The following is a 22,380-nucleotide window of genomic DNA, read 5'->3' as shown; positions in this document are numbered from 1 at the left end:
TTGTGTGTCAAAACTATCACTCCACAGTAATCAGAGCCTATGACTAAGGTTTGTCTGCTACAAGTTTTTTAGAAAATGCACATGATTGCAAGACCTCCAGAGTAGCCAATGAGCTTCAACACGGGTAGGAGGCTAGCCTACGTGTCACACAACCTGTGTATCAACTAAATTAACAATTAAATTGTGGGGTTTTATGTGCCAAAACCACGATTTGATTATGAGTCACGCCACGCTGGGGGACAGAGGAAATTTGGACCATTTCATGTTCTTTAACGTGCACCTAAATCTAAGTACACAGGTGTTTTTGCATTTCACCCCCATCGAAATGTGGTCGCCATGGCTGGGATTCGATTCCAGGACCTTGTGCTTAGCAGACCAACACCATAGCCACTAAGCAACTACAGCAAGTTATCTATCAATACACTCTCTTGATTGTGTAATACAAAGAATAGCTGTTACAGGCCAGCCTGTGTAAACATGTTAACACACAAAATAAAACAAAGGAAAAGAAATGGGAAAATTCATGGTGGTAGGTCTTGTACTAAGTGGCTGAACTGTTCCAAGCTTTAACAGCTTCATGCTACCGGTATGGACTACCACAACCAACTGGCCTACAAGTTATTCTCATTAAGATGTATGCTTTTTCAAGAGACATACCTTTTCAAGAAACGCTGGCAAGGCGTCAACAACAACAGCTGAAGAGCGAGGCAAGGCCTCCATCATGTAGGTAAGCGCGCGGCAGGCGTGGTTCATGAGGTCAAAGTTGTGTTCAAGAGCCAGCAGAGCTGTCAGGGCAGGCACCACCTGCTTGACAGGGAATCCCGCTAGCGTGTCCTCGTTGCCCATGACCAAAAGCTGGCACATCTCCATGGTGGCCTGCAGCTGCTGACCCTCCTCGCCACACTGCAGCCCTGCCAGAAGCTGCTGTGCTCTGCTGCCTGCACACAGAGAAAGATCTTGCTTCAGTCTCATAGAAAAGCTGTTAGTCATTTGTGCGACTAAAAGCTCTGGCTATTATTAAAAGTAAGGCCTTGATATAATGAAGATGTAAGAATCTCCACTGTATTTTGCTACATCACTAATTGTCTACATTTAAAACCATATATACTTCTCTAAAAGCCACACATACAAACTTGTTAAAATATTTCAAGAATTATGCAGACCCCTCACATTGTGGGAATTTCATCTATCTATCAGAACTTGGGTGCACGAAGTGTTTACCAGATGGTGTGACATTGCTCGTCTTGTGCGGACATCGTGTGTCGTGCAAGCACATGCGTGACTACAACGGCAAAGCCACAGCACAACAATGACGACCGCATGATGATGATGGCAATGGTATGATGATGGATTTATTGTACTCCAGCGAGGAAACAAGAAAACAAGGAAAGTGAGCCGATCCCAAAGGCAAGGCAGTGCAGTGTTACGTAGCTGTAACGGCCACAACCGAATGACAGAAAACTAACATGCTCTCACTTTTAATAAGCAACTTGTTGCTGTGTAACATGACATGTTCAAAGGAGAGTGATGAGGTTGACAATAGCGGTGTGTGAATACTGAATAGTAGATTTTGAATTGAATAGTGGAACATTTTTCAAAAAATTTAAGGCTTAAAATTTCGAGCAAGGAAATGTGGTGCTGCACATGCTCGAGTCTTCTAGCATTGCATAAAAATGTAGCAAACCATCAGGAACTTAGGTGCATAGAAATCATGTTATACAGAACACTTTACTTTTATCAAAGGAGGCATCAAATTAGTATGCCAGCACTGAATACAGCCGAGTTCTAGTGTCTGAAGGTCTGGAAAATATTTTCTTTTTATCAATAGAATTTATGCGAGTAGAATCAAGTGCTTTTTTTTCCTCTGGAACTAATGAATAAGTGGCATTATGCTGTGCTGAATACCAGTGAAGTTCTTAGTTTAACAGTGGACCTGTACTTTATGGCAATATTTTATTGCATAGAAGGTTTGATTTCTATTGCATAGAAGGTTTTTCTCCAATATATAGGACTTTCCCATCTTTACAGCAGGCAGGTTGTAATCTGCACGACAGACAAAAGCGCGGACTGTGCATCACATGACTCGATCACCGATTTGTTCATGGCCATCGTTGGTGCTGCGCAGGTCAACAGTGCAGAGCAGGTGCCGTTTCACTGTCAGGTGCGGAAAGATTTGCCACCTATCAAAGATTCTCAAATTGGGCGGGTCATGGCAAGTCCATGCAAAGCTTCCACATACAATATGATTGAATGGGTGGCTCATCATTGATCAGTTCCGAGATCACGGGGACGGGTTAGATTGACCACTGTTGAAGCGGCGAAGTTCATCGCGGCGTACACATCCAATGCAATCTGCATGCCTTCGTGCAGCTTATCAGTGCCAGCTGGCACAGAACTACCAGTCCCCAGTGTGCTCGGCATTCCTTTTGCACCGGAAACACCAAAGTGAGGTGATCACTTGCGAGGCATCAAGCACGAGTGGCTGGCTCCCTGGGGCATGCATCATGCAGCATTGCACGGGTCTCCCCACCAAATGTACTGAATGTTCGAAAATTCGGATAGTAAGTATTCAATTCACAAATCAAATTATTATCATCATCATCATCCGCCTATTTTATGTCCACTGCAGGACGAAGGCCTCTCCCTGTGATCACCAATTACCCCTGTCCTGTGACAACTGATTCCAACTAGCACCAGCAAATTTCCCAATTTTGTCGCACCACCTAGTCATCTGCCGTCCTCTACTGTGCTTCCCTTCCCTTGGTACCCATTCCGTCAACCTAATGGTCAAACGGTTATCTATCCGGCGCATTACATGACCTGCCAGGCTCCATTTTTTAATCTCTTAATGTCAATTAGAATATCGTCTATACCGCTCGCGCTCCGATCCAAACCACTCTCTTTCTGCCTCTTATATGTTATGCCTACCATTCTTCGTTCCATCACGCTTTGCGCGGTCCTTAACTTGTTCTCAAGCTTCTTTGAAAGTTTCCAAGTCTCCGCCCCATATGTCAACACCGGTAAAATGCGCTGATTGTATACCTTCCTTTTCAATGATAACGGTAAGCTCACAAGTCAAGCTCACGATGCCTGCCGTGTGCAATCCAACTTATTTTTATTCTGTGAATTTCATTCTCATAGTCAGGGTTCCCTGTGATTAGTTGACTTAGGTAAGCGTACTCCTTCGCAGACTGTACAGGCTGACTTGCGATCCTGAACTCTTGTTCCCTTGCCTAGTTATTCATCATTGTCTTCTGCACATTAATCTTCAACCCCACTCTCACACTCTCTCTGTTAAGGTCCTCAATAATTCGTTGTAACTCGTCTGCAGTGTTGCTGAATCGAACAATGTCATCGGCAAACTGAAGGTTGCCGAGGTATTCACCGTCGATCCTTACTCCTAAACCTTCCCAGTTTAATAGCTTGAACACTTCTTCCAAGCACGCAGTGAATAGCATTGGAGAGATTGTGTCTTTGTCTAACCCCTTTCTTTATAAGTATCTTCCTACTTGTGTAGAATTAAGGTGGCTGTGGAACCTCTGTAGATATTTTCCCTGGTATTTATGTAAGCGGTCTGTACTCCTTGATTACACAATGCCTCTATGACTGCTGGTATCTCTAGCGAATCAAATGCTTTTTCGTAATTTATGAAAGCCATAGAGAGAGACTTATTGTATTCTGCAGATTTCTCGGTAACCTGATTAATGACATGGATGTGATCCAGCGTAGAGTATCCCTTCCTGAAGCCAGCCTGTTCCCTTGGTTAACTAAAGTCCAGTGTTGCCTTTATTGTATTGTAGATTATTTAATGTTTAATATTATATTATTATTATTATATTATATATTATATATAATCATATAATTATATTATATAATATATATATATATAATATATAATAATTATATAATATTATATATAGTATTATTAATATTAATTTAATGTTTAAACATTATTTAATGGATTAATATAGTGTTTGCATTATTGCAGTTTTCTGGGACCCTTGCAGTCGATAGACACTTCATACAAAGAGCCACCAGTTTTCCAAGCATTATGTCTCCTCCATCTTTGATTAATTTGACTGTTATTGCATATTCTCCTGGCGCTCTTGCTTGTTTCATGTCTTGCAAGGCCCTTTTGACCTCATTTGAACTTCAGACTACCGCAACCGAGCATTCGACATAGCTCAGTAAGATAATCCCGCAGGCAGCTAGGCTACCTTGTTGCCGAAAAGTACTGTCCAGAGGGCCCTACATACCTAACAGATCCACTAATTTGTCCGCCCTTTGCGGGTTTTGCTGATCGTCATAGGTTGCACGATATAGTGTCAATTCTCTGTGGTCCTAACCTCTTGTTTCCCGAATCTCACGCGTGCACGCAGTCTTGAATGCGCCTAGGTACCCAATATATTTTAGCTGAATTTGAACAGCACTTAACACTTGTGTACAAAAATAAAGGGAAATGTTTTCAGTGCTTACCGAGAGGCCCTGAGTTGCGTATCATCCGCTCGACGCATCTGCTTGTCCCTTGACTCCCGAAAACTAGCGCTCCCGGGTAACTATTCAGAATGGAGAGTAGTACCGCCTGAGCCCCATGCAAAGCAGGTGACCTTGACAGCTCCCAATGGAGTCTTCAGCCTTCATCGCTTTGGAATAGAGTTATGAGACGAAAGAAACAGGGGGGGGGGGGGGTTTCTGGCAATGCTGCGGGCCTAAACGCTAGGGAGTTGGGAATTGTATGCCTAATTTAACCTACAGTGGTGCCTTCATCGATCAGTCAGACATGGCTTGAACATTTTGTGCTTGTAAGCAATTGACGGCTCTGCTATCGCCGTGGTCACAATGCAATCAAGTTATTAGATTGTTCACTATTCTGTTCGATTCAATGATATTAGAGCATTTGCACACGCTTAGTCAACAGAGATTTTTCTGTTCCCTTTATGCATCTGTGGTCTACTGGAAACTAGTGCACCCATATGCTCTCTATCTTTTAAGTAAATTGTTGCTATGTGACACAAACACTCATCATTTCAAAATCACTAAGCGGCATGAAAGAAGTCTACATGCATCTGTGGCCGAATTGGTACAGCATAAATATTTTTGCAGACAGCGCCTGCATTGCAAGTTGCACATATATTAACACTGAGGATGTCAGGCTTTAGCATATGTTTGCACCTCCTTTCGTCACTCTCGCACTGCTTGAAAAGTATGGAGGGGGAAAGGGGTTATAAATTGCAACATTTCACACTGTGTATAAAACAATCAGTACGTTTTTGAATCGGGTAGCCTCATGCATAATGCACGTACGAACCTCTGTTCGACGACAGCTTCACCTGCGAACAACATGGTACCAATGCGGTGCACAGACGTATCGCATAGTATGTTCTCCCCTTCAATTGTTTTAGCAGTTGTACTGGCACCGCCACGAACGTCGTATCCCAACAACCCATTTACTTGTCACACTTTTGCTCTGTGCATATGTGCTCATGCAACATAAACACACCGTTTTCTGCAAATCACACTTGCCACTATGCACTGCCCCGAACGCATGCACAAGCCATTGAAGTTCCACAGATGCTGTCTCTCTCACTCTCTTGTCCTGTATTCTGTGCTACTTTCCGCCCTGAATACCATGTATGAACTGGCCCAACAGCAAACTCCCCTGAAGCACTGTACGTTTCTGATGTTGGCTTTTGCTGCTACAGCAACCCTCAGCCAGGTTGCTGAGCACGGTGCATCCGCAAATAAACACAGCTAAGTCAACCATTTTACCACAAATGAACCTAGTATTTGTTTTATTTCTTGCCTCAGCCTTCCTTAGTAACAACAGTGAAATTTCGTTACACTGAAACTGTATACATGTTTCCCTATATTGAGGCTAAATACACATGGCATTCTATGGACACTTGAGTAATGAAATGCAGAACGATTTGCTACATTGATTTGCACTGACATCCTCTTGCCTCCACCTTACCAGCTATCCTCTACAGTAGACTTTGGTTAAGCACTACAGAAAGTTGAGCTGGCTGGCATGGATTCAACGTGAAAGAAGGTAAGGCGTGCAGACAAGGACACAAGAGAAGAGAATCAGACAACAGAAACTCCGGCATTTTTGTTGTCTGGTTCTCTTCTATTGTGTCCATGTCTGCCCGCCTTACGACCCCTCACAATGAATCTATACCAACTAACTCAACAGTTAGGACTTCTGTTAATTCAATCCTTGCCAGCGTTTACGCATTTCTAGAGGCCCAAACTTTCGTTTCAGCAAGCACAACCCTGACCTCTAAGATGACCCCTCTAGAGACCCTCTTAGCGGCAGCGTCTCTCTCGGTGCACTTTAAGGGACAGTGAACGCGTTGAACATGCATAAAAAGATCCTTCGTCGAAAACGCCTATTTTCAACCTGGACTAGGAAGATTTTTCAAGCAATAACGGTAGCTCACAATATACGATTACAGTGCAACCCACTTTTGAAGATACCAGTTTTAACAATATGTAGGTTACAACAATGAGAAGCAGCTGTACCATCAAGTTTTGTGTTTTCCCCCCCATGGTGAAATAACCCGCTTACTACAATGGCCCGATGCCGCGTTATCGGTTATAATAATGAACTCTGGCTGCAGGGTGTCTATGCCAAAAGGTAGTGCAATGTGAAATCCTTGAAAAGAAAAAAAGAAAACGAGAAATTCAAGCTGCTGCACGATGGTCCGCTGCCCGAACAGCTGCCGCATGCTCATTTTCCAGCCTTCTCCAGGCATCTCTCTCCCATCGCCCTTCCACCCCTCCAAACATGAATGGGCTGCATCCACAGCTCTATGCTGCGTCACCCTACTAAACGCGGATGGACCACGCCAACTGGACTGCTCCCAGATTGCTCGCTGGCTCCTCATTCAGTGCAGTTCTGCAAACAGCTTATTCGCTCGTGTTCGTCTTTGTTGGTTGCATCGAAACTGTTCCTGACCACGTGGTTTCTCAGCCTCGCTTGACTCACCGCCAAAACAGAAGATGGCTGATCCGCCTGCTTATCATCGACAATGCAAGAAGTGGCTGGTGGAAAGGAAATGCACGGCTATATATTTGAAAACTAAGTGCTTCTAGCCGATGAGGCGATCGTCGCGAATGTGCTTGCATCAGATAGCAACTGTGACGATGGCAGTGGTGACGTGGTAGGGCAGGTTGCTTCAACACTGTCCTCACAGGAGGCCCAGCAGATAATTCAGTCCCTCCGGGGCTTTTTCTTGCGAGGAACCTTCTACTGCATGATGTGGAGCACCTGGATGACTTGGAACAGGATGTCGGCAAGCTTCGCGTAAAGCATGCAAGGCTGACGGACATAGGGTTTTCTCATGCAAGCCAGTGAGAAGTACGTGGCGAGACGCTTGTGGCGATCTTGCCACAGCATTTCTTATGGATTTCTTAAGCTGATAGGCTGCCGCAGCAACCTTTTCGTATTCTTTAGAAGGCCCCTTTTGGGGGCACAAAAGCGATGCCTCGGCGGAGCTTGCATATTGCTTGTGCCCGTGACTCCTCTTTGCACTTATAGCAGTGCCATTCTTGAACGCCAACAGCCCCACATTGTTATGCGCAATCGGAGCACCTAGGAGCCAGTTAAACAAGTGAACACAATCGGCAGCCGGATGGAGAAAGGTGGTGGCGAGGGACTCTGGCCTCCCAGACAGTATAGTTTTCTCATATCAACTCTACCATCTCTTTATTTTGATTTCTAGATGCAACCCGGTTATAACAATTATCGTTTATAACAATGGAAGTTTCATGGTACTTGAATATTGTTATAAGTGGGTTCAACTGTACGGTATTTAACTGATTCTAAAGAGTGCCTTCCTTTTTAAAGTTATGCGGATTCCACGCACTGTGGGAATCAAAGTAAGTGAAGCTCTCTGCGCTGTGTGCTTTGAGTGACGATAATTAGCAGTCTTGTTGATGGTGAATGTTTCGTTTCTCGTTTAGTCCAACACAAGAATGGCGAGTTGATGTTAAACATTACCTTGCATGCACCACTGCTCCTTGTCCGAGTAGTACACAAAACACATCGGGGAAGATGTTTGCTTGAGGCGTTGGTGTACGCAATACTGTGTTTACTTGCATGATGATCGTACTTGCGTAATGATCGCACCCCTGAATTTTGTCGTCAAAATTCAATGATTTTCCTTTCCTGTGTAATGATTGCACCCTGAACTTGCCACAGCAATACGTCGTGTGCCAAGTCTAGCTAATGATGACCGCGCATGGCATTTGCCGAATGCTACGCAAGCGACTCGAAGACATACCAAGCGGTTTGCAAGCACCTAACATTCTTAAGCAGATGTCCCATTTCATTCCTTTCCACACTTCCATGGAAAAAAAAAAAAACGCTACAACCGAACTTGCCTTTATTATGTGTAGGCTTTATAATGGTTGCAGTCAACAACAACAACAAAAAAAAGGCACCTTTCGATTCTTCAAATCCGCACTCGTGGGCACGCAACAAATCGCAAGCGGCAACGATAGCAGGTACGCTTACACTGATACGTTAGAAGTGTGCCCTGTTCATACGACGACACTTGTAACATAGCTAAGAAATTCGCCTACCTTAGCGGAAACGTGCCGTATTAGGACAGTAGCGAAGACAAATGCCGCAGTTTCTGCAGCGTGGCCGCCATATGGTTATGTCACTGGCAGCTAAGCGCGTTCATCTGTTTCTGTCCCCTCCAAGTGGTCATGGCTATGTTATTGCCACAAACTTGCCGATAGTAACAATACTGTTCATTACTGATACGGAAGAAACTGCTTCAATGCGCGTAACATACTCACGAGAAGAAAAAAAAATCGCGTTCGGTGTGCTCCGCTTGCTCCGCCAGCAGCCATTTTTGTTTTGAAGTCCCACACTGTTACAGTGGCAGCCACCTATTTGTTGACCTGTTGTCATCTCACAGCAAGTGCGCGACAAAAAAAATTTTTTTTTCTTTTTGCGGGAAATTTAACCCGCATAATGATTGCACCCCTGATTTTGCATAATTTTTTTTTACAAAAGAGTGCGATCATTATGCAAGTGAATATGGTACTTCACAACCTTTCAGAGGGTTGAGCATATTCATTGCCTCAAATAGCACATCGCAACATTACAGAAGTATTAAACTTTAATTGAAATGTGGGGCTGTACGTGCCAAAACCACGCAAGCGCCGTTAGTAGCGGCAGCTGCCGAGATAGGCCTACCGGCCTTATCACTGGCAGTCAGAGGAGCCGTCAGCAGAACATGTGCCATTGTGAAGAGTTTTGTTGCTCGCAAATGCATAATTTTATTGACAGTGTTCACGTAAAGCAAAGCAGTGTTTTACAAAGTTCTTTAAATTATGTTTCTCGATGAAGACGAAGCCTTCTCGGCACACAAGCTGGGTTGTTGGATCTAGGCGGAGCTTACACGCCACTCCCTCGTTCGGATGCGCATCCCGTGTATTTGTATTTGTCATATGACACAGCATGCAGCACCGCACGTCAGATTGGACACTGAATCATACTTAGTGTCTCCTGTTCGTGGCACTTATGTGCTTCACGGGACAACATGGCTATATTGGGGCAAAACCAACTGAAAACCATCTGGTGAAGCTGACTTAAGAAAACTGATTGCCACTGTGCAGCACACAATGGACCCTTGCCTTACCTCTTTCCAAAGCCCGCCCATTGGGCATCTTTAGCCCACTAACTATGGTTTGAAATGCCGTCTTCGAGACTTTCCGCGCCACTCACGAACACACTGCGCAATTGGACATGAAGGAGGAGGACTATCCTTTTGTTTCTTAAGCAGTTCACTTTTTTCCCCCAAGTGCTTATTTTTGAATTTTGAAGTTTGGCAATTGTCAAAGTAGAAAGCGAAAATGGCCACCTCCCAGAGCGGCGCGCACGCTTTGAAAGATCATCTCGCTATTCCGCTGAATTCGCGGCTGACTGTACCTATAGGAGCGAGTCTGAGGATGCTACCTTTTCATTAGACTTCGACTATGAGAGCGACGACGATGCAAGCCAGCCCGGAACATCAACGGCCGCTCAATGTTCCGCTCAATACCTGTTCAATTAAAAATTTTTTCGGAGATGGTGCCAATTAGACAGCAATATATTTTGTATATAATTTTTGTTGCATCATTTTCCTAGTAGATGCAAGTTCGTCTTTACAGACTTTGTTCAATTTAATCCCACAATCTTGATTTTGGCAATTTATATCTTTTTACAATCTACACCTCATTAATAAGATTTTACGCATGAAAAGTGCATTCATTCTGCCTTTTGCTTATGTATTACATAAAATATTGATTGCAGTAGTTCCTTCAGAAAAAAAAATGGCATAACCTACAAAATCACCTATTTTCCCCATGGTAGGGAAAGAGTTAAGGTCGTATTTACATTATTTTTCTACTTTGGACAGAAAGGAAGTGGGCACACATTTGATTCGGGGGCGTGTTAGAATCTGGTGAATATATCTGCCACATAATACTGCCAAATGAATCGGCTGTGTCATGGCAATTATTTTTTTTTATTATGTTTATTTCGCCCACCAGATAATTTCAATTTCGTCAGTCCCATCAGGGTCAAATTAATGGAAGTAAACTGTGCCACTAGGCCACCATAAATACTTTTTATTGTATATGATGGGCTGAGCCTTGATTAGCATAAATGATAAAGGTATGTTGAGCACATACGGCAGCATGTAACATATGCCCAGAATTGGCACCAACGAGTAAATCAAAGCCACTACTGCAACAAAATCGGTTAAACACATTTGAAACACTTGTAAAATGGCATGTTGAAAGGGCAGCAATCCAACAAGTGCTGGCCACGTAAATAACAAAATTGATTCAAGCCTTTGGCATTCACACACATAACAAAAAGGCACACTTCATGGAAAATTGAGAGCAAGTATTAAAAGGAAACATTAGCAACAAAGACCAAACTGCAATTGCAGAACTTTTTCACATGACACAGCTACCTGCCTCTGTCTCAGACAATGAACAGACAGCCATTACAAGTGTTTTCTTTTTTACATTGTAACAGTAACATTTGTCTATAATGCACTTTCACTGGGGAATTGTTATATACCTTTTTACACAGGCGGCCTTAAGCATGGTTATTGCTAAATGCGGCTAGCACAGTTACATAGCAGGCGAAACGACGGTTAGACTACTAACTGCGGTTGACTGTAAACCGACCATGGCAACCTCTGTTTACAGTAACCGAGGTTTCGCTAACAGTCAAGATGATGGAGGCTGTACGAATACGATGTAGTGTTTGTACTTCGAAAGTGCAGGTACTTCTGCTTCAGCATTCCACTCAGAAACACTAGCCACTTTGATATCCAAGACGGCAAAATGCCTGACAAGGTACCGGAAGTGTCACGCCTACACGTGCCATGTTGTCTCACTGTACATGTCGCTCTCATCTTGTGTCACAAACTAGGTTTAATTTTGGATCTGGACACAATATTATTGTGTGGCGGAATTCAAGTGTGAATTGAAACTGTAACTATGCCCTATTATTGCCACCATGAACCATGGATAGGAATGTCCATGGAACTCCAGCAGTCTGCAGTTGGTTTTCACCATGGTTAAGCAATCAACGAATACTAAGTTTAACCACGGTTAAGGCCATCCATATATCAAAGGTACTATGGCTGTAAAATCGGAACAAACCATGATTATACCTGAGTGAATAGCCTGCCCTTTACTTGCCTTGTTCCACTACAATCACTTCAGCTAATAGAAACTTTCACCAAGGATTGACTAGACCATCACATTTACTCGGACCTAATGAGTAGAGCTGTGCAAATAGCAATTTCTGAGAAAATCGAATAGAAATTGAATGCCAGAAGTGAATTGAATATTTTTATAAACTGAACAGTCGTTATTGCAATTAATCTGAAACAAAGTTCACATTCTAGTATTCTCAAAGTTCGCAACTATCCGTCATTACATAGTATGCTCTCAAGCATTTTTTACTAAAAGCACAAATGGAGCATTAGGAGAAAATGAGTAGTTTCTTCACATGCAGAGGACTCTCCAGTAAGCGCAAATGATCGCTGTATAGCCTGTAAAGTACAGCTACATAAGCAACGTAGCCTACTCTACTATGCAAGTTGTCATCTTTTATGTTCATACTATGCCTGTGGAGGTACCATACTTTTGCTAAAATTTTATGTTTAATTGGGTTCAGTTGACGTTTTGAAATATTCAAAAAGCATTAGAAAGTCATTTGGACTTACGAATATTGACTATTCGATTGGAAGAATGAAACAAATAGGACCCTATTTGAGCCATTCAAAAGTTTCAAATAAGCGCATACCCCTACTAATGAGACCACAATTGTAACGAGAGGGGAACTGTTCATTACATACAGTGGGAAAAGTATTAACACGAAAGCAACGAGAGGTCAATGGAGGCAACAAAAAGTATGTTTATTTTGGACATGTTGACTAGCACTTATCACTTTTCTTAATATGTGATCCTTCACTAGTCTTCACCGTGGTCAGAGGCAGAGTACTCAGAAGCTTTTATTCTTAGTGTCAGCTCCTGAGAGAATGTCATCTTCCATGCCATCAAATTCATTTGACATGGAGCACTCATAACAAGAAAATGATATGCTAGACTTGATACCATGCAATAGACATTCACTCAGCAATTTGCAATGGACAAGGTTGCTTGATCCTCCTTAAGGTGTCAGCGTCTATCTTCCTGGATTTAATCTGTGTGTAGCGTATGCAACCTGTCCTTAAAGTCTGTTTAGGCAGGCATCCAGTGGTTGTAGAATAGATATCCCATCGAAAATGACTAAGTGGGTTATTGTTTTCGCCAGCTCTTTCCATTGGCAAGGGTATATGAGGTTGGTAATATGGTGTGTACGGCACATAGGAATTTTTTTCCTTTCATTAGACATCCAGTAGCTATAACAAACAATGCGGCATGGAAACATTCTAGTACACGGTTTATTTTACCACAGAGCACATGCAAAAGCTAATTGTGCCATAGCTGCTTGCTATATCTTGATAGTGTATTTACTTAAATCTAGGCCTGCCCCAATTCTAAGCCGACCCCCAAATGTCCGAAGCCTTAAACAATTTTTAGAACTTACCTCAAATGCACAACGAACAAAAAAATGAGGACAGTGTTCACAAAATCGAAACAGTATTTATTTAATATGAACATGCTGAGCTCACTCTACGTCATCATTGCTGGTAGCCCTGTACGCTTGTGGACACGTGCAAGCTTGTGTCCGCGTGCCCATGCATGCACACTGCGGCACAGCTTGTACGCATTGAAACTTGGTGCAATCTCGGTGAACAGCTCCTCTGTTATCGCATGCTTATCTTCCTTATCACTATGACCTCCTCCTTGCAGCATGGACAAAAGGTGTCTCCGGTTGCCCCATCCAACGATGGACGTTTTCCTCATCGATCATGGATCGATGCTTAAGTCCTGCCCGGCTTAAAAGCTTGATGGTGTCTCTGTGGCTGGCACAACTTTTCATTTGTGGCATCGCCTGTTTGGTGCCATTACAATAACGCCACACCACATGCCAATACTTATAGCCACGATACCGATAGACTTTTGAAACAATTACGCCCTTTAGGGTGTATATTTGTCCCACAATAATCGTCATCTGCCTTGCTTTCGTTTCCTAGTTTGAAAAAGCTGCACTTTACTTTCCCTGTCGAAAATGCTACGTCATGCCACTAATGCACATGTCCTTCGTGACTTGGAAGTACTAGGCTCGCAGCGATAAATAAAAGGAATGCGGGCAAGACAGATCACAATTATTGTAGTGGGACAAGATAAGCGCTAAAGGGCATCAAAATGGTCAAAATGGCAGGTGAAAATGGCAACGTCGCTCGTGCACTTCGGCTGGCTACTGGCGTGGCTGTTAGCGGTTACGACACTGACTTTTCTAGATTGCACAAGCTATGCACTAACTATGTTTATCCTTTTCAATTACAAACTGACACGTCTTTTTTTTAATCCTTGAATCTAAGCCGACCCTTGACTTTAGTATATGATCATTACAAAATGGACAAACTATTGGCCTAGATTCGTATAACTATGGCACATTGTTAAAACTGATATTATTATAAGTGGGTTTAACTGTACTTACTGTAAGTGGGTTCAAAATATACTGGCATAGACAGAGGGTGAAGGAAGGCACCTGACTGTCAGCATCACACCATCTGATCCAAGCATAGGACCAACAAGATTTGTATCCACCCTTTCTCCTGGCAGCAGATAATCGCATTACTGGAGAATGACTTCAAAATTGTCTTGCAACAAAATAATGAAGTTGGGTGGAAGTTCGTGGTCATGCACCATCCATTCCAGCATCACCAGTCATGTTTTCTCATTCCCAGCTGTCTGAATTCAGACTTTCGAGCTAGTGACGCCGTGCAGAGTCCTGGCTGTTGCAGTGTCAAGATACATGGCAGTTTGGTCAGCATTGCCAATATGCCCCAATGGCATACTTGCAGGACAACAAAAATTGAGCTTTGCTTCAAATCCTCCCAGAAGCTTCTACCGTATTCACTGAAGGGAAGTGTCATTCCTCTACAAACCCTTGCACCCACTTGACACTTTAGTAGCCTTCCAGGGAATGCATTAGCTAAGTGACCATCACTAGTTTTCCACTAAATAAGCTCAACACTGACTCGCATGACGCAGCTGTGCTGTTCAACAGACTGATACTTTGTTCCAATTCAACACAATGGCTATAGCAAGGCTAATGAAAACCTTTCTAGTTGGGCTTGCATTTTGAATGCACCTCCCACTGGAGCCATCATGTGTGGATAGTAGATTCATTCACATTAAGATGCCAAGCAGACAGAGAAGTAGGCACGATAAAGCCTGCTTAGAGGTTTACTGGCATAACGTTTTGCATTAAATGAAGGTCTGGGACCTCTAAACCCTAGAGATAATGTGCACAAGACTTAGGGCACCCCAAATAATTTAATGCAACAGCTTTTATATTGCCAGTTTTGGCTTTGTTTCTAATGTGTTGCGACGTCATCATGCAAAAGGTGGTCACAAGGAACAAGAGACTGACGTTTTGACACTCGCTTAAAAGCTGGCTCAGTCGCCTGATATACTGCAGCATTGGCTCCCACGAGTCCCATCATCGGAGGTGACCGAGTAGGACGCAGTGAGTGTCAAAACCTCGCAATGTCCTGCTCACACGTGATCACTTTCTGCATTGTGACATTACGACACAGTAATACGACACAGCGAAACCAGAGCTGGGTGTAGAAAAGCTATTATATTACATTATTTACTGCCCTCTATGGCTTTCCATTAATTTTTCTGGTGCTTGTGCTTAAAGGTTTAGAACTTAATTGACATGAAAAAAAAGAAAGAAAGAAAAGGAGGTGATAATGTCCTTTCAGTATTCCATTGCCACAAGAATGGACAAGGGCACAAAGTGACAGAAACAAACTGAAAGATAACATTTTTACAATTGATGGATGTGTCTTTGGATATGATAGTGTACACAGGCAGATGTTTCCAATGTATGACAACACAACTAAAAAAAATATCACAAGATGGATACACAGAGGCACTTCTATAGTTAACCAAATCACAGTATTCACCTATAAGACATCAAGAAACGCAAATACGAAGAACACTCTCGTCTTAGAGTAGAATAAATATGGCATCAGAAAAACAATCCTACATACGAATCTAAACATGGACGCCGCTCCAACCAACATTCTTCAGCTTCTCTAAGTTGCCAATTGTGCCGACACAGTGGCCAGTGAAGTGCACAATAATCAAAAACCAAAGGAAGGTGTCAAGTTGAGTGACGGAAGGCAAGAGTGCTGCACAATGCCACACGTGATCATTCCAGCATGTGGCCCACATTTGCAGAGCCTGGAAGCCTTCTCAAGCTACTTAGAAATTTTCATGCGGAACAGCCAGCCAGCATGCAAACTTGCACGCTGTCCCAAGACGTGCAAAAACTCACTGGCACTGCTGCCGATAGACCGGTGCAGGAAGTGCTGCATGCGTGGACCAAGGGCACCAAACAGGTGAGGAGGCAAGCCCCTGGCTTCTAGCAGGGCTGAAAACAGAGCAGCATCAGAGCATTCATCAGTACTGAGTTGGAAAGTGCCAAAACATATCTTCTTTTTTGAAATAAAAAGCATTCATCTAAAGCATTACAAGATACACATACGAACAAATAATCATTCCATACTGTTTCATACTTAGCAGGCAAGCTTTGCAATAGTCTGGCAATGAAAGTGTAACTCCGCACATTGCACTGTACATTTTTTATCTGTGATGCTTTCTGTGAAACAACTGCTTCATACATCACAACTACAACCTGTAGACGTAAGGTTAAGTCAAGTTTTGTGTTATTTGCGTTCCTCTATGCTTCCAGTATGTGAAGTACCGTTGATTATGGATACGTCAAACTCGAAGAGGATTGCGAGATAGTTTGACATATCAATAATTGCAAGTATAAAATACAATAAAAACCTGTTAATTCGATGCTGGAAAAGATTCAGATAAGCAGAGTGCAGAGATAAAAAAAATCACAAAAAATATTAATCAGGAAGTGGACTCTAGACAAAGCTGCAAAACAAGTAGCCCAAGAATATCTGTAACTGAAATAAACGCATTTGAAGTTTCAAACAAAAGTAGCTTTCGCTCAAGTGAATCTACAGCAAGACAAATGGCACCGTTTCTAAGCTCAATGTTTTGTAATAATGGCCATACTAAATGTGTGACTGTGTGGCATTTTTTCATTTGGTAGAATTGACCATGTTACTGAATGAAGGATCTGAGTGTAAGTAGCCTTCCAAGTCATCTTCACCTGACAATGGCTGTGGAACTTAGGATCAGAGAGCCAGTGATCGATATGCAGCTGCTAGGTGCTTTCCAGAATTGTACTTTTGTATGATGCCTCAATTACTTCTGCAGCCAGATGTTGTGCCAGCTCAAGGTGCCTAGTGAACAGAGCTCATGATGAGGTTCTCTTTATGAAGGGGGGGTACGATAGATATTGTTACGAACTATTGTGACAATATGATAATTGAGTGAACGCGCAATATGCTTGGTTGCAGGTCCGAGGTGCCGACGCGTGAAATGCCTAGCCGCAGATACAAGGAGTCGACGCTCGACGTGCTTAGTTGCGCAGTTTGAGGTGCTGACGTGCGAAATCACTAGCCGCGCAGTCCGAGGAGTCGACACTCGATGTGCTTATTCGCGCAGTCCGAGGTGCCCACGCGTGAAATGCCTAGACGCGGACTCGAGGTGTCAACACTCGATGCGGTTATTCGTGCAGTCCGAGGTGCCCATGCGTGAAATGCTTTGACGCGGGCTCGAGGAGTCAACACTCGATGCTCTTGTTCGCGCAGTCCGAGGTGATGACGTGCGAAATGCCTAGACGCGGGCTCGAGGAGTCGACGCTCGATGTACGTAACCGTGCAGTCAGAGGCGCCAAGGCACAACATGCTTAGGGGAGGTGCTGAGATGTCCGCGCGCGTTGTGCTTGATCGATGAGTCGGAGAGTCCTATGCGCAAAATACTTAGCCGCAGTACGAGGATTGCATGCGCGATGTGCTTGGTCCCGAATTCCGAAACACCGAGTGCTGAAAGGCCTAGCCGCATGTCCGAGGATTCCGCGCGCGAGTCTTGGTTGCGATGTCCGCATCGCTGGTGCTCGGAATGCTTTGCCGTGGGTCTGCGACATCCACAAACGTAGGGATCGTCCACGCTACCGCAATGTCCGCCAGTCCGCGTAGCACCCGTTTTCACACGTCACGATTATGGCGAATATAGACTTCCAGGCTGGCAAGGTGCAAAAAACAGAGCAGACGACGCGAGCGCCGGACCAACGGCGAACCGCGCAGGAGTCACGTGGCAGGCGCGGCCAATCGCAGACTCCGGCACGGCCTTCAATCATTTGCTTTTTGTGGGCTTGTTTCTGTATGGAGGAAATAGCTGAAGCGGCAAATTTGAAGACGGAGAAATGCGCTTTCCAACGAGACCAAGATGGCGGCGCTCGGTTGCGCTGTTTCAGAGATATTGTGGCTTGAAAAACGCTGTTCTTTCTTGACTTTCGCCACCTTGGCTGATAAAACGAATTGTTTAGAGCACTTCTGCGCTGTTTATATGGATGATATTTCGGAATCAGATAGAAAAAGAGTTATAGAAACTGAAAATGTGATTAACAAAAAATCTCATTTTTTGGCCATTTTTCGCTATGCGAAACCCGCGTCCCCCTTAACACCACACAATGCACTGAACAAAACAAAAATTGCAAGACAAAGTCTAACACAATATGTGGCCGTTTTTTCAAAATCTAGTACGATATATAGACATAAAAAGTATGCTTTGATAAAGCATCACGAGCTTATTGCGAAGTGAAACTGCTTGGACCGCACAAAATCTTAGAGCAGAAATGAGATAAAATTCTCAGCCCGGTTTAAAATCCTTGAAGCAGCCTCCGTTCCTGGCCAGGCCAAACTTCACGTGGAGGAGCGCTACCAATGACGCGTTCAACATTCTATTTCGAAGGCTGGTTTCAATGAATGAGACCTGGCTAAACACTCGTTCGACAGGGGCGTTTGATACGGGCAGTGATAGCAAAGACAGAGAAGGGTTTGGAGTTGTGTAGGGAACGGATGGCTGTGGTGGCTGTGGGGCAATGGAAGAGGATATGTTCTACGTTGGCGTTGGAGTAGGGGCAATTTGGGCAGGAAGGGTCCGAGCTAATTACCGTGTAGGCGCCATGCGGCAGGCAGAAAATTCGTCAAATTTGGTTAGGTTTAGCCCGGTGTTTACCCTCCCGCCGAGGCCACCCGCGGTGCACCGCCAACGGGAGCTAGAAGCATCTGATGCTGAAAACGTGGGGCGCCGAAAGCTCACATGTGGAGACAGCAACAGTCTATGTTTGCTGGAGCGCGTGCGCGGGTAGCGTTAGTTCGCAGATGGAGACGTGCTTCCAGAGGCCAGCTTTCTTAATTAAAATTATCAAAAGGCCGTGATCCTTGGATCTTCTGACATGCATGTGTGTTCGCTCACAAAGAACTTGCAAATTTTCATTTTGTAGCAGACAAGCTCAATTTCTTTAACCTGCTGTCGTCTGCATTTTGATTCCAGCGTGCTTTTCATTTGTGCTTAACTATTTTTACTTTTCTTTTACACAAGATGTAGCCCAAAAATAGCCAAATTGCCAAAAGGAAAATTCTGACGCCAAGTCCGACAAAAAGTAGCCCAATTTGGGTATTAATAGCCAAATATGGCAAGCCTGATTGCGCTCCGACTATCGGTGACACAAAGTCTAGAAGAAGACAAATCCAGCAGCACAAACATCTGCAGTTGAGCATCCCATGCCCAGAGTAACTCAGGCATAAGACCACACATTGATTGTGTCGATACTTCCTTATGGAATGTGTATTGCACCCAGAATCCTTTAATGTTCCTGCAAGCAGCATGGTGATATGCTTTTGGCAGAAATGAATAGCCGTAATTTGCACAAGGACTCTTTTTCTAGCGAGCTCAACATACATGCTCTTTGCTCATTTTTGTCTCATGACACACATTGTTCTTCAGATGCATGTCTTGCTTAGCAACATTTTCCAAAATAGCGCAGTTTCATCGGCATAGAATGTTTTTGACAGCGCGAGAAGTCATTGCAGCTCGCTAGCAGTAGAAGCGCATTTGGAGAGAGTTGCACAGTGCACTATTCAATATACAGTCAAATCTCGATACAAAGAATCACACAGGACCGTCGAAACTCATTTGTTATTTAGAAATATCGTAATGAAACACATGAGGTTATAAGCCAGTGGACAAACATAGGAATGAAAATGACGTACCTTGGCAGTAGACGTGTGTGCAGACAAGCATACTCTCCAATAAAAACGTTTCACTCACTTCAAAGCTGCTTTATTTGAAGAAATTAGTGATTTTCTTCCGGTACGTGCAGCACGCACGACCGATTAGGAATGCATCTACATCTTCCACTTTACCCGCCGTGGTTGCTCAGTGGCTTTGGTGTTGAGCTGCTGAGCACGAGGTCTCGGGATTGAATCCCGGCAACGATAGCTGCATTTCTATAAGCGCGAAATGTGAAAACAACCGTGTACTTAGATTTAGGTGCACGTAAAAGAACCTCAGGTGGTCGAAATTTCCGGAGTCCTCCACTACGGCGTGCCTCATAATCAAAAAGTGGTTTTGGCACGTAAAGCCCCATAATTTTTTTAATCTTCCACTTTGCACAATACCTCAATGGGCATGTGATTGCACTGAGCTATGAAAGCATGGACTTTGTTCATGTGCACTAAAAGGTCAATGTTCGACACGATCTCATCTTCTGTGTTCAGTGACCCACAGTAGTCTTCCTTCGGGTTGTCATCGTCACTGGAGACATCCGAACGCAGTTAATAATCTCCTCCGATTGTCAGGTCCACCACCGTTAGTGCTGCGCTGTCACTCTCTACGTACCGTATTTACACAATTGCAACTTGACCTATTTTTTTTTTTTAATTTGGAAATCTGAATTGGGGGGATCGACTTACAATCGAAACTAAAACCAACGGGAATTACAACATGGTTACAATTTTATGTTTGCACTATGGCCCTACCCGTAGCTTTTTGGTATCCTGCATGTTCGCTTTTCGGAAGGGTTTTTCAACATTTTTGAGAGGTTTACAGTGCACAAAACACTCATGGGGGGGTATCGATAGCTGATGGAAGCGCCACTGTTCCATTCGCAGAGGCACCCTCAGAACAGCAACTCTTGTGGGGAGTATCGGAACTTCATGGAATAGCAGACACCGTTCACATGTTTCTCTTTTCCTGTAGCTCTTAGCTTTCTCTATGCTCTTAGTTTAACCAAAGGCATTGGTTTGATGCGTTTGATTTGACTGCCGGCTACGTGCTACTTCCATGCTTCCTCAGTCATCACGAGTGCTCCATCATGAGTCCTCGTTCACAGCAGTGTTCATGAGGGCTGCCATCCTTTAGGCCGAAGAAACAAATCCCTGTGCAGCGGGTCGCAAGGTCGGTGTTTCTGAACGGGTGGTGTGAGAGTGGCGACTGCAGCGAAGTGAAATTTTCACCTGTGACGGCAAGTGAGGAATTTCCCACGTGCCGAAGTCTGGACGCTTTCTGGAGCTGTAGGCCAAGCTTGCGGCATGTGTCGCTGAAATGCATGATCGGTCCCTGCCCGTGGAATGTGACATGGTCATGAAACAAGCCCGGATCTTCGCCTTTTAAGGGCCTGCTCCGCCATGAGTACAATGAGTGGCTGGCGGCAGAAGACCGCGAATTTACGCCAACCGGACCTGTCAAAAGAACCTCCCTGACGGCTACGTATGGTTGGGTGCATTTGGCGTGGGCTGCTGTTCAACAAGATGTCATGGTGCGGTTGTTTGCCAAATATGGAATTTCACTGGACGATGAGGTGCTGTGGGAAAGTAGCAGCGATGACGATGGCAGCACTAGTGAAGACAAGTAGCCTAGTGACCGTGTCAGCTACTAATAAATTTTCGTTATCGAATGCGCCCCCAGGTATGCTCTTTTTATTTTTCTGTCACACGCCATATGGGGAGGAGGGGGGGTCCACTTACATTCGAGTCGACCTACAATCATGCAAATTCGGTAGTCATCGAAGAAAGAGACGGCGGGCAGCAGTTCTGTGGACCGAGGTTGCGGGTCTCCTGGGCTGTTGTTGGTCACCTCCAGGTCATCTTCAAGCTAAACAGGCGCTTTCACAAGCCCTGCTTTTCGCTAGCAGTTGCTAATAATGGACGCCTTCAAGTTCCACCAAGCTCCTATGAGCATTTCCACTGCCTGACGAATATTGATTACAGTCAGCAGCTTTAGGCAAAGGTTGATAATCAACCGCTGCACAAGGCGCTTAAGAAATTCTGCTTTCACACTTTTTATAACACCCTGGTCTAGGGGGTTGCATCAAGGATGTGTTGTTTGGCGGCAGAAACTCCAAGCAAACATGCGTCGAGCGAACATTCACCATGCAAGCAGAGCAGTTGTTGACAACGAATAGAATTCTTCGGTCATCCCTCCTTATATGGTCATCCGAGTTTGATGAGCCACTCGGAAAAGAGTTCTCGAGTCATCCGGGCTCGCTTGTTGGCGCAGTACTCACACGGTAACAACATGACGTTTTTCATACGTACTTGCCGATGATGAGCAGTTTTAATTTTCTTCGTGCCTGTTGCATTGCAGCAGAGCAGGACTGTCGCATGAAGATGCGACTTCTTCCCTCCTCTGCGTTGCTGCCCTTTAAGTACATCGTCCGGTCTGGCAGCAGCTGATAAAAACATGCGGTCTCATCCGCGTTGAAAATATCGTCTTCAGAGTACGATTCAGCCACATCTAGAAAACAAT

General features: G+C 44.2%; 1 protein-coding gene across 4 annotated transcripts in view; it reads right to left on the bottom strand.

Moving 5' to 3' along the window:
- Positions 1-22,380, bottom strand: part of ctrip (E3 ubiquitin-protein ligase ctrip) — a 160,207-nt gene that overhangs the window by 116,130 nt on the left and 21,697 nt on the right. For all 4 annotated transcript variants that reach the window (XM_065431586.2, XM_065431585.1, XM_065431588.1 and 1 more), the window contains exons 7-8: positions 15,983-16,078; positions 658-938 (exon numbers count right to left, since the gene is read on the bottom strand). In XM_065431586.2, the coding sequence (XP_065287658.1) occupies positions 658-938; positions 15,983-16,078 (377 nt within the window). The remainder of the gene's footprint in view (positions 1-657; positions 939-15,982; positions 16,079-22,380) is intronic.

The sequence above is a fragment of the Dermacentor albipictus genome, chromosome 1 (assembly GCF_038994185.2).
Source record: "Dermacentor albipictus isolate Rhodes 1998 colony chromosome 1, USDA_Dalb.pri_finalv2, whole genome shotgun sequence".
NCBI classification, from domain to species: domain Eukaryota; kingdom Metazoa; phylum Arthropoda; class Arachnida; order Ixodida; family Ixodidae; genus Dermacentor; species Dermacentor albipictus.
The sequence above is the reverse complement of the archived record's forward strand: the minus strand, read 5'-3'. Positions and strand labels throughout refer to the sequence as shown.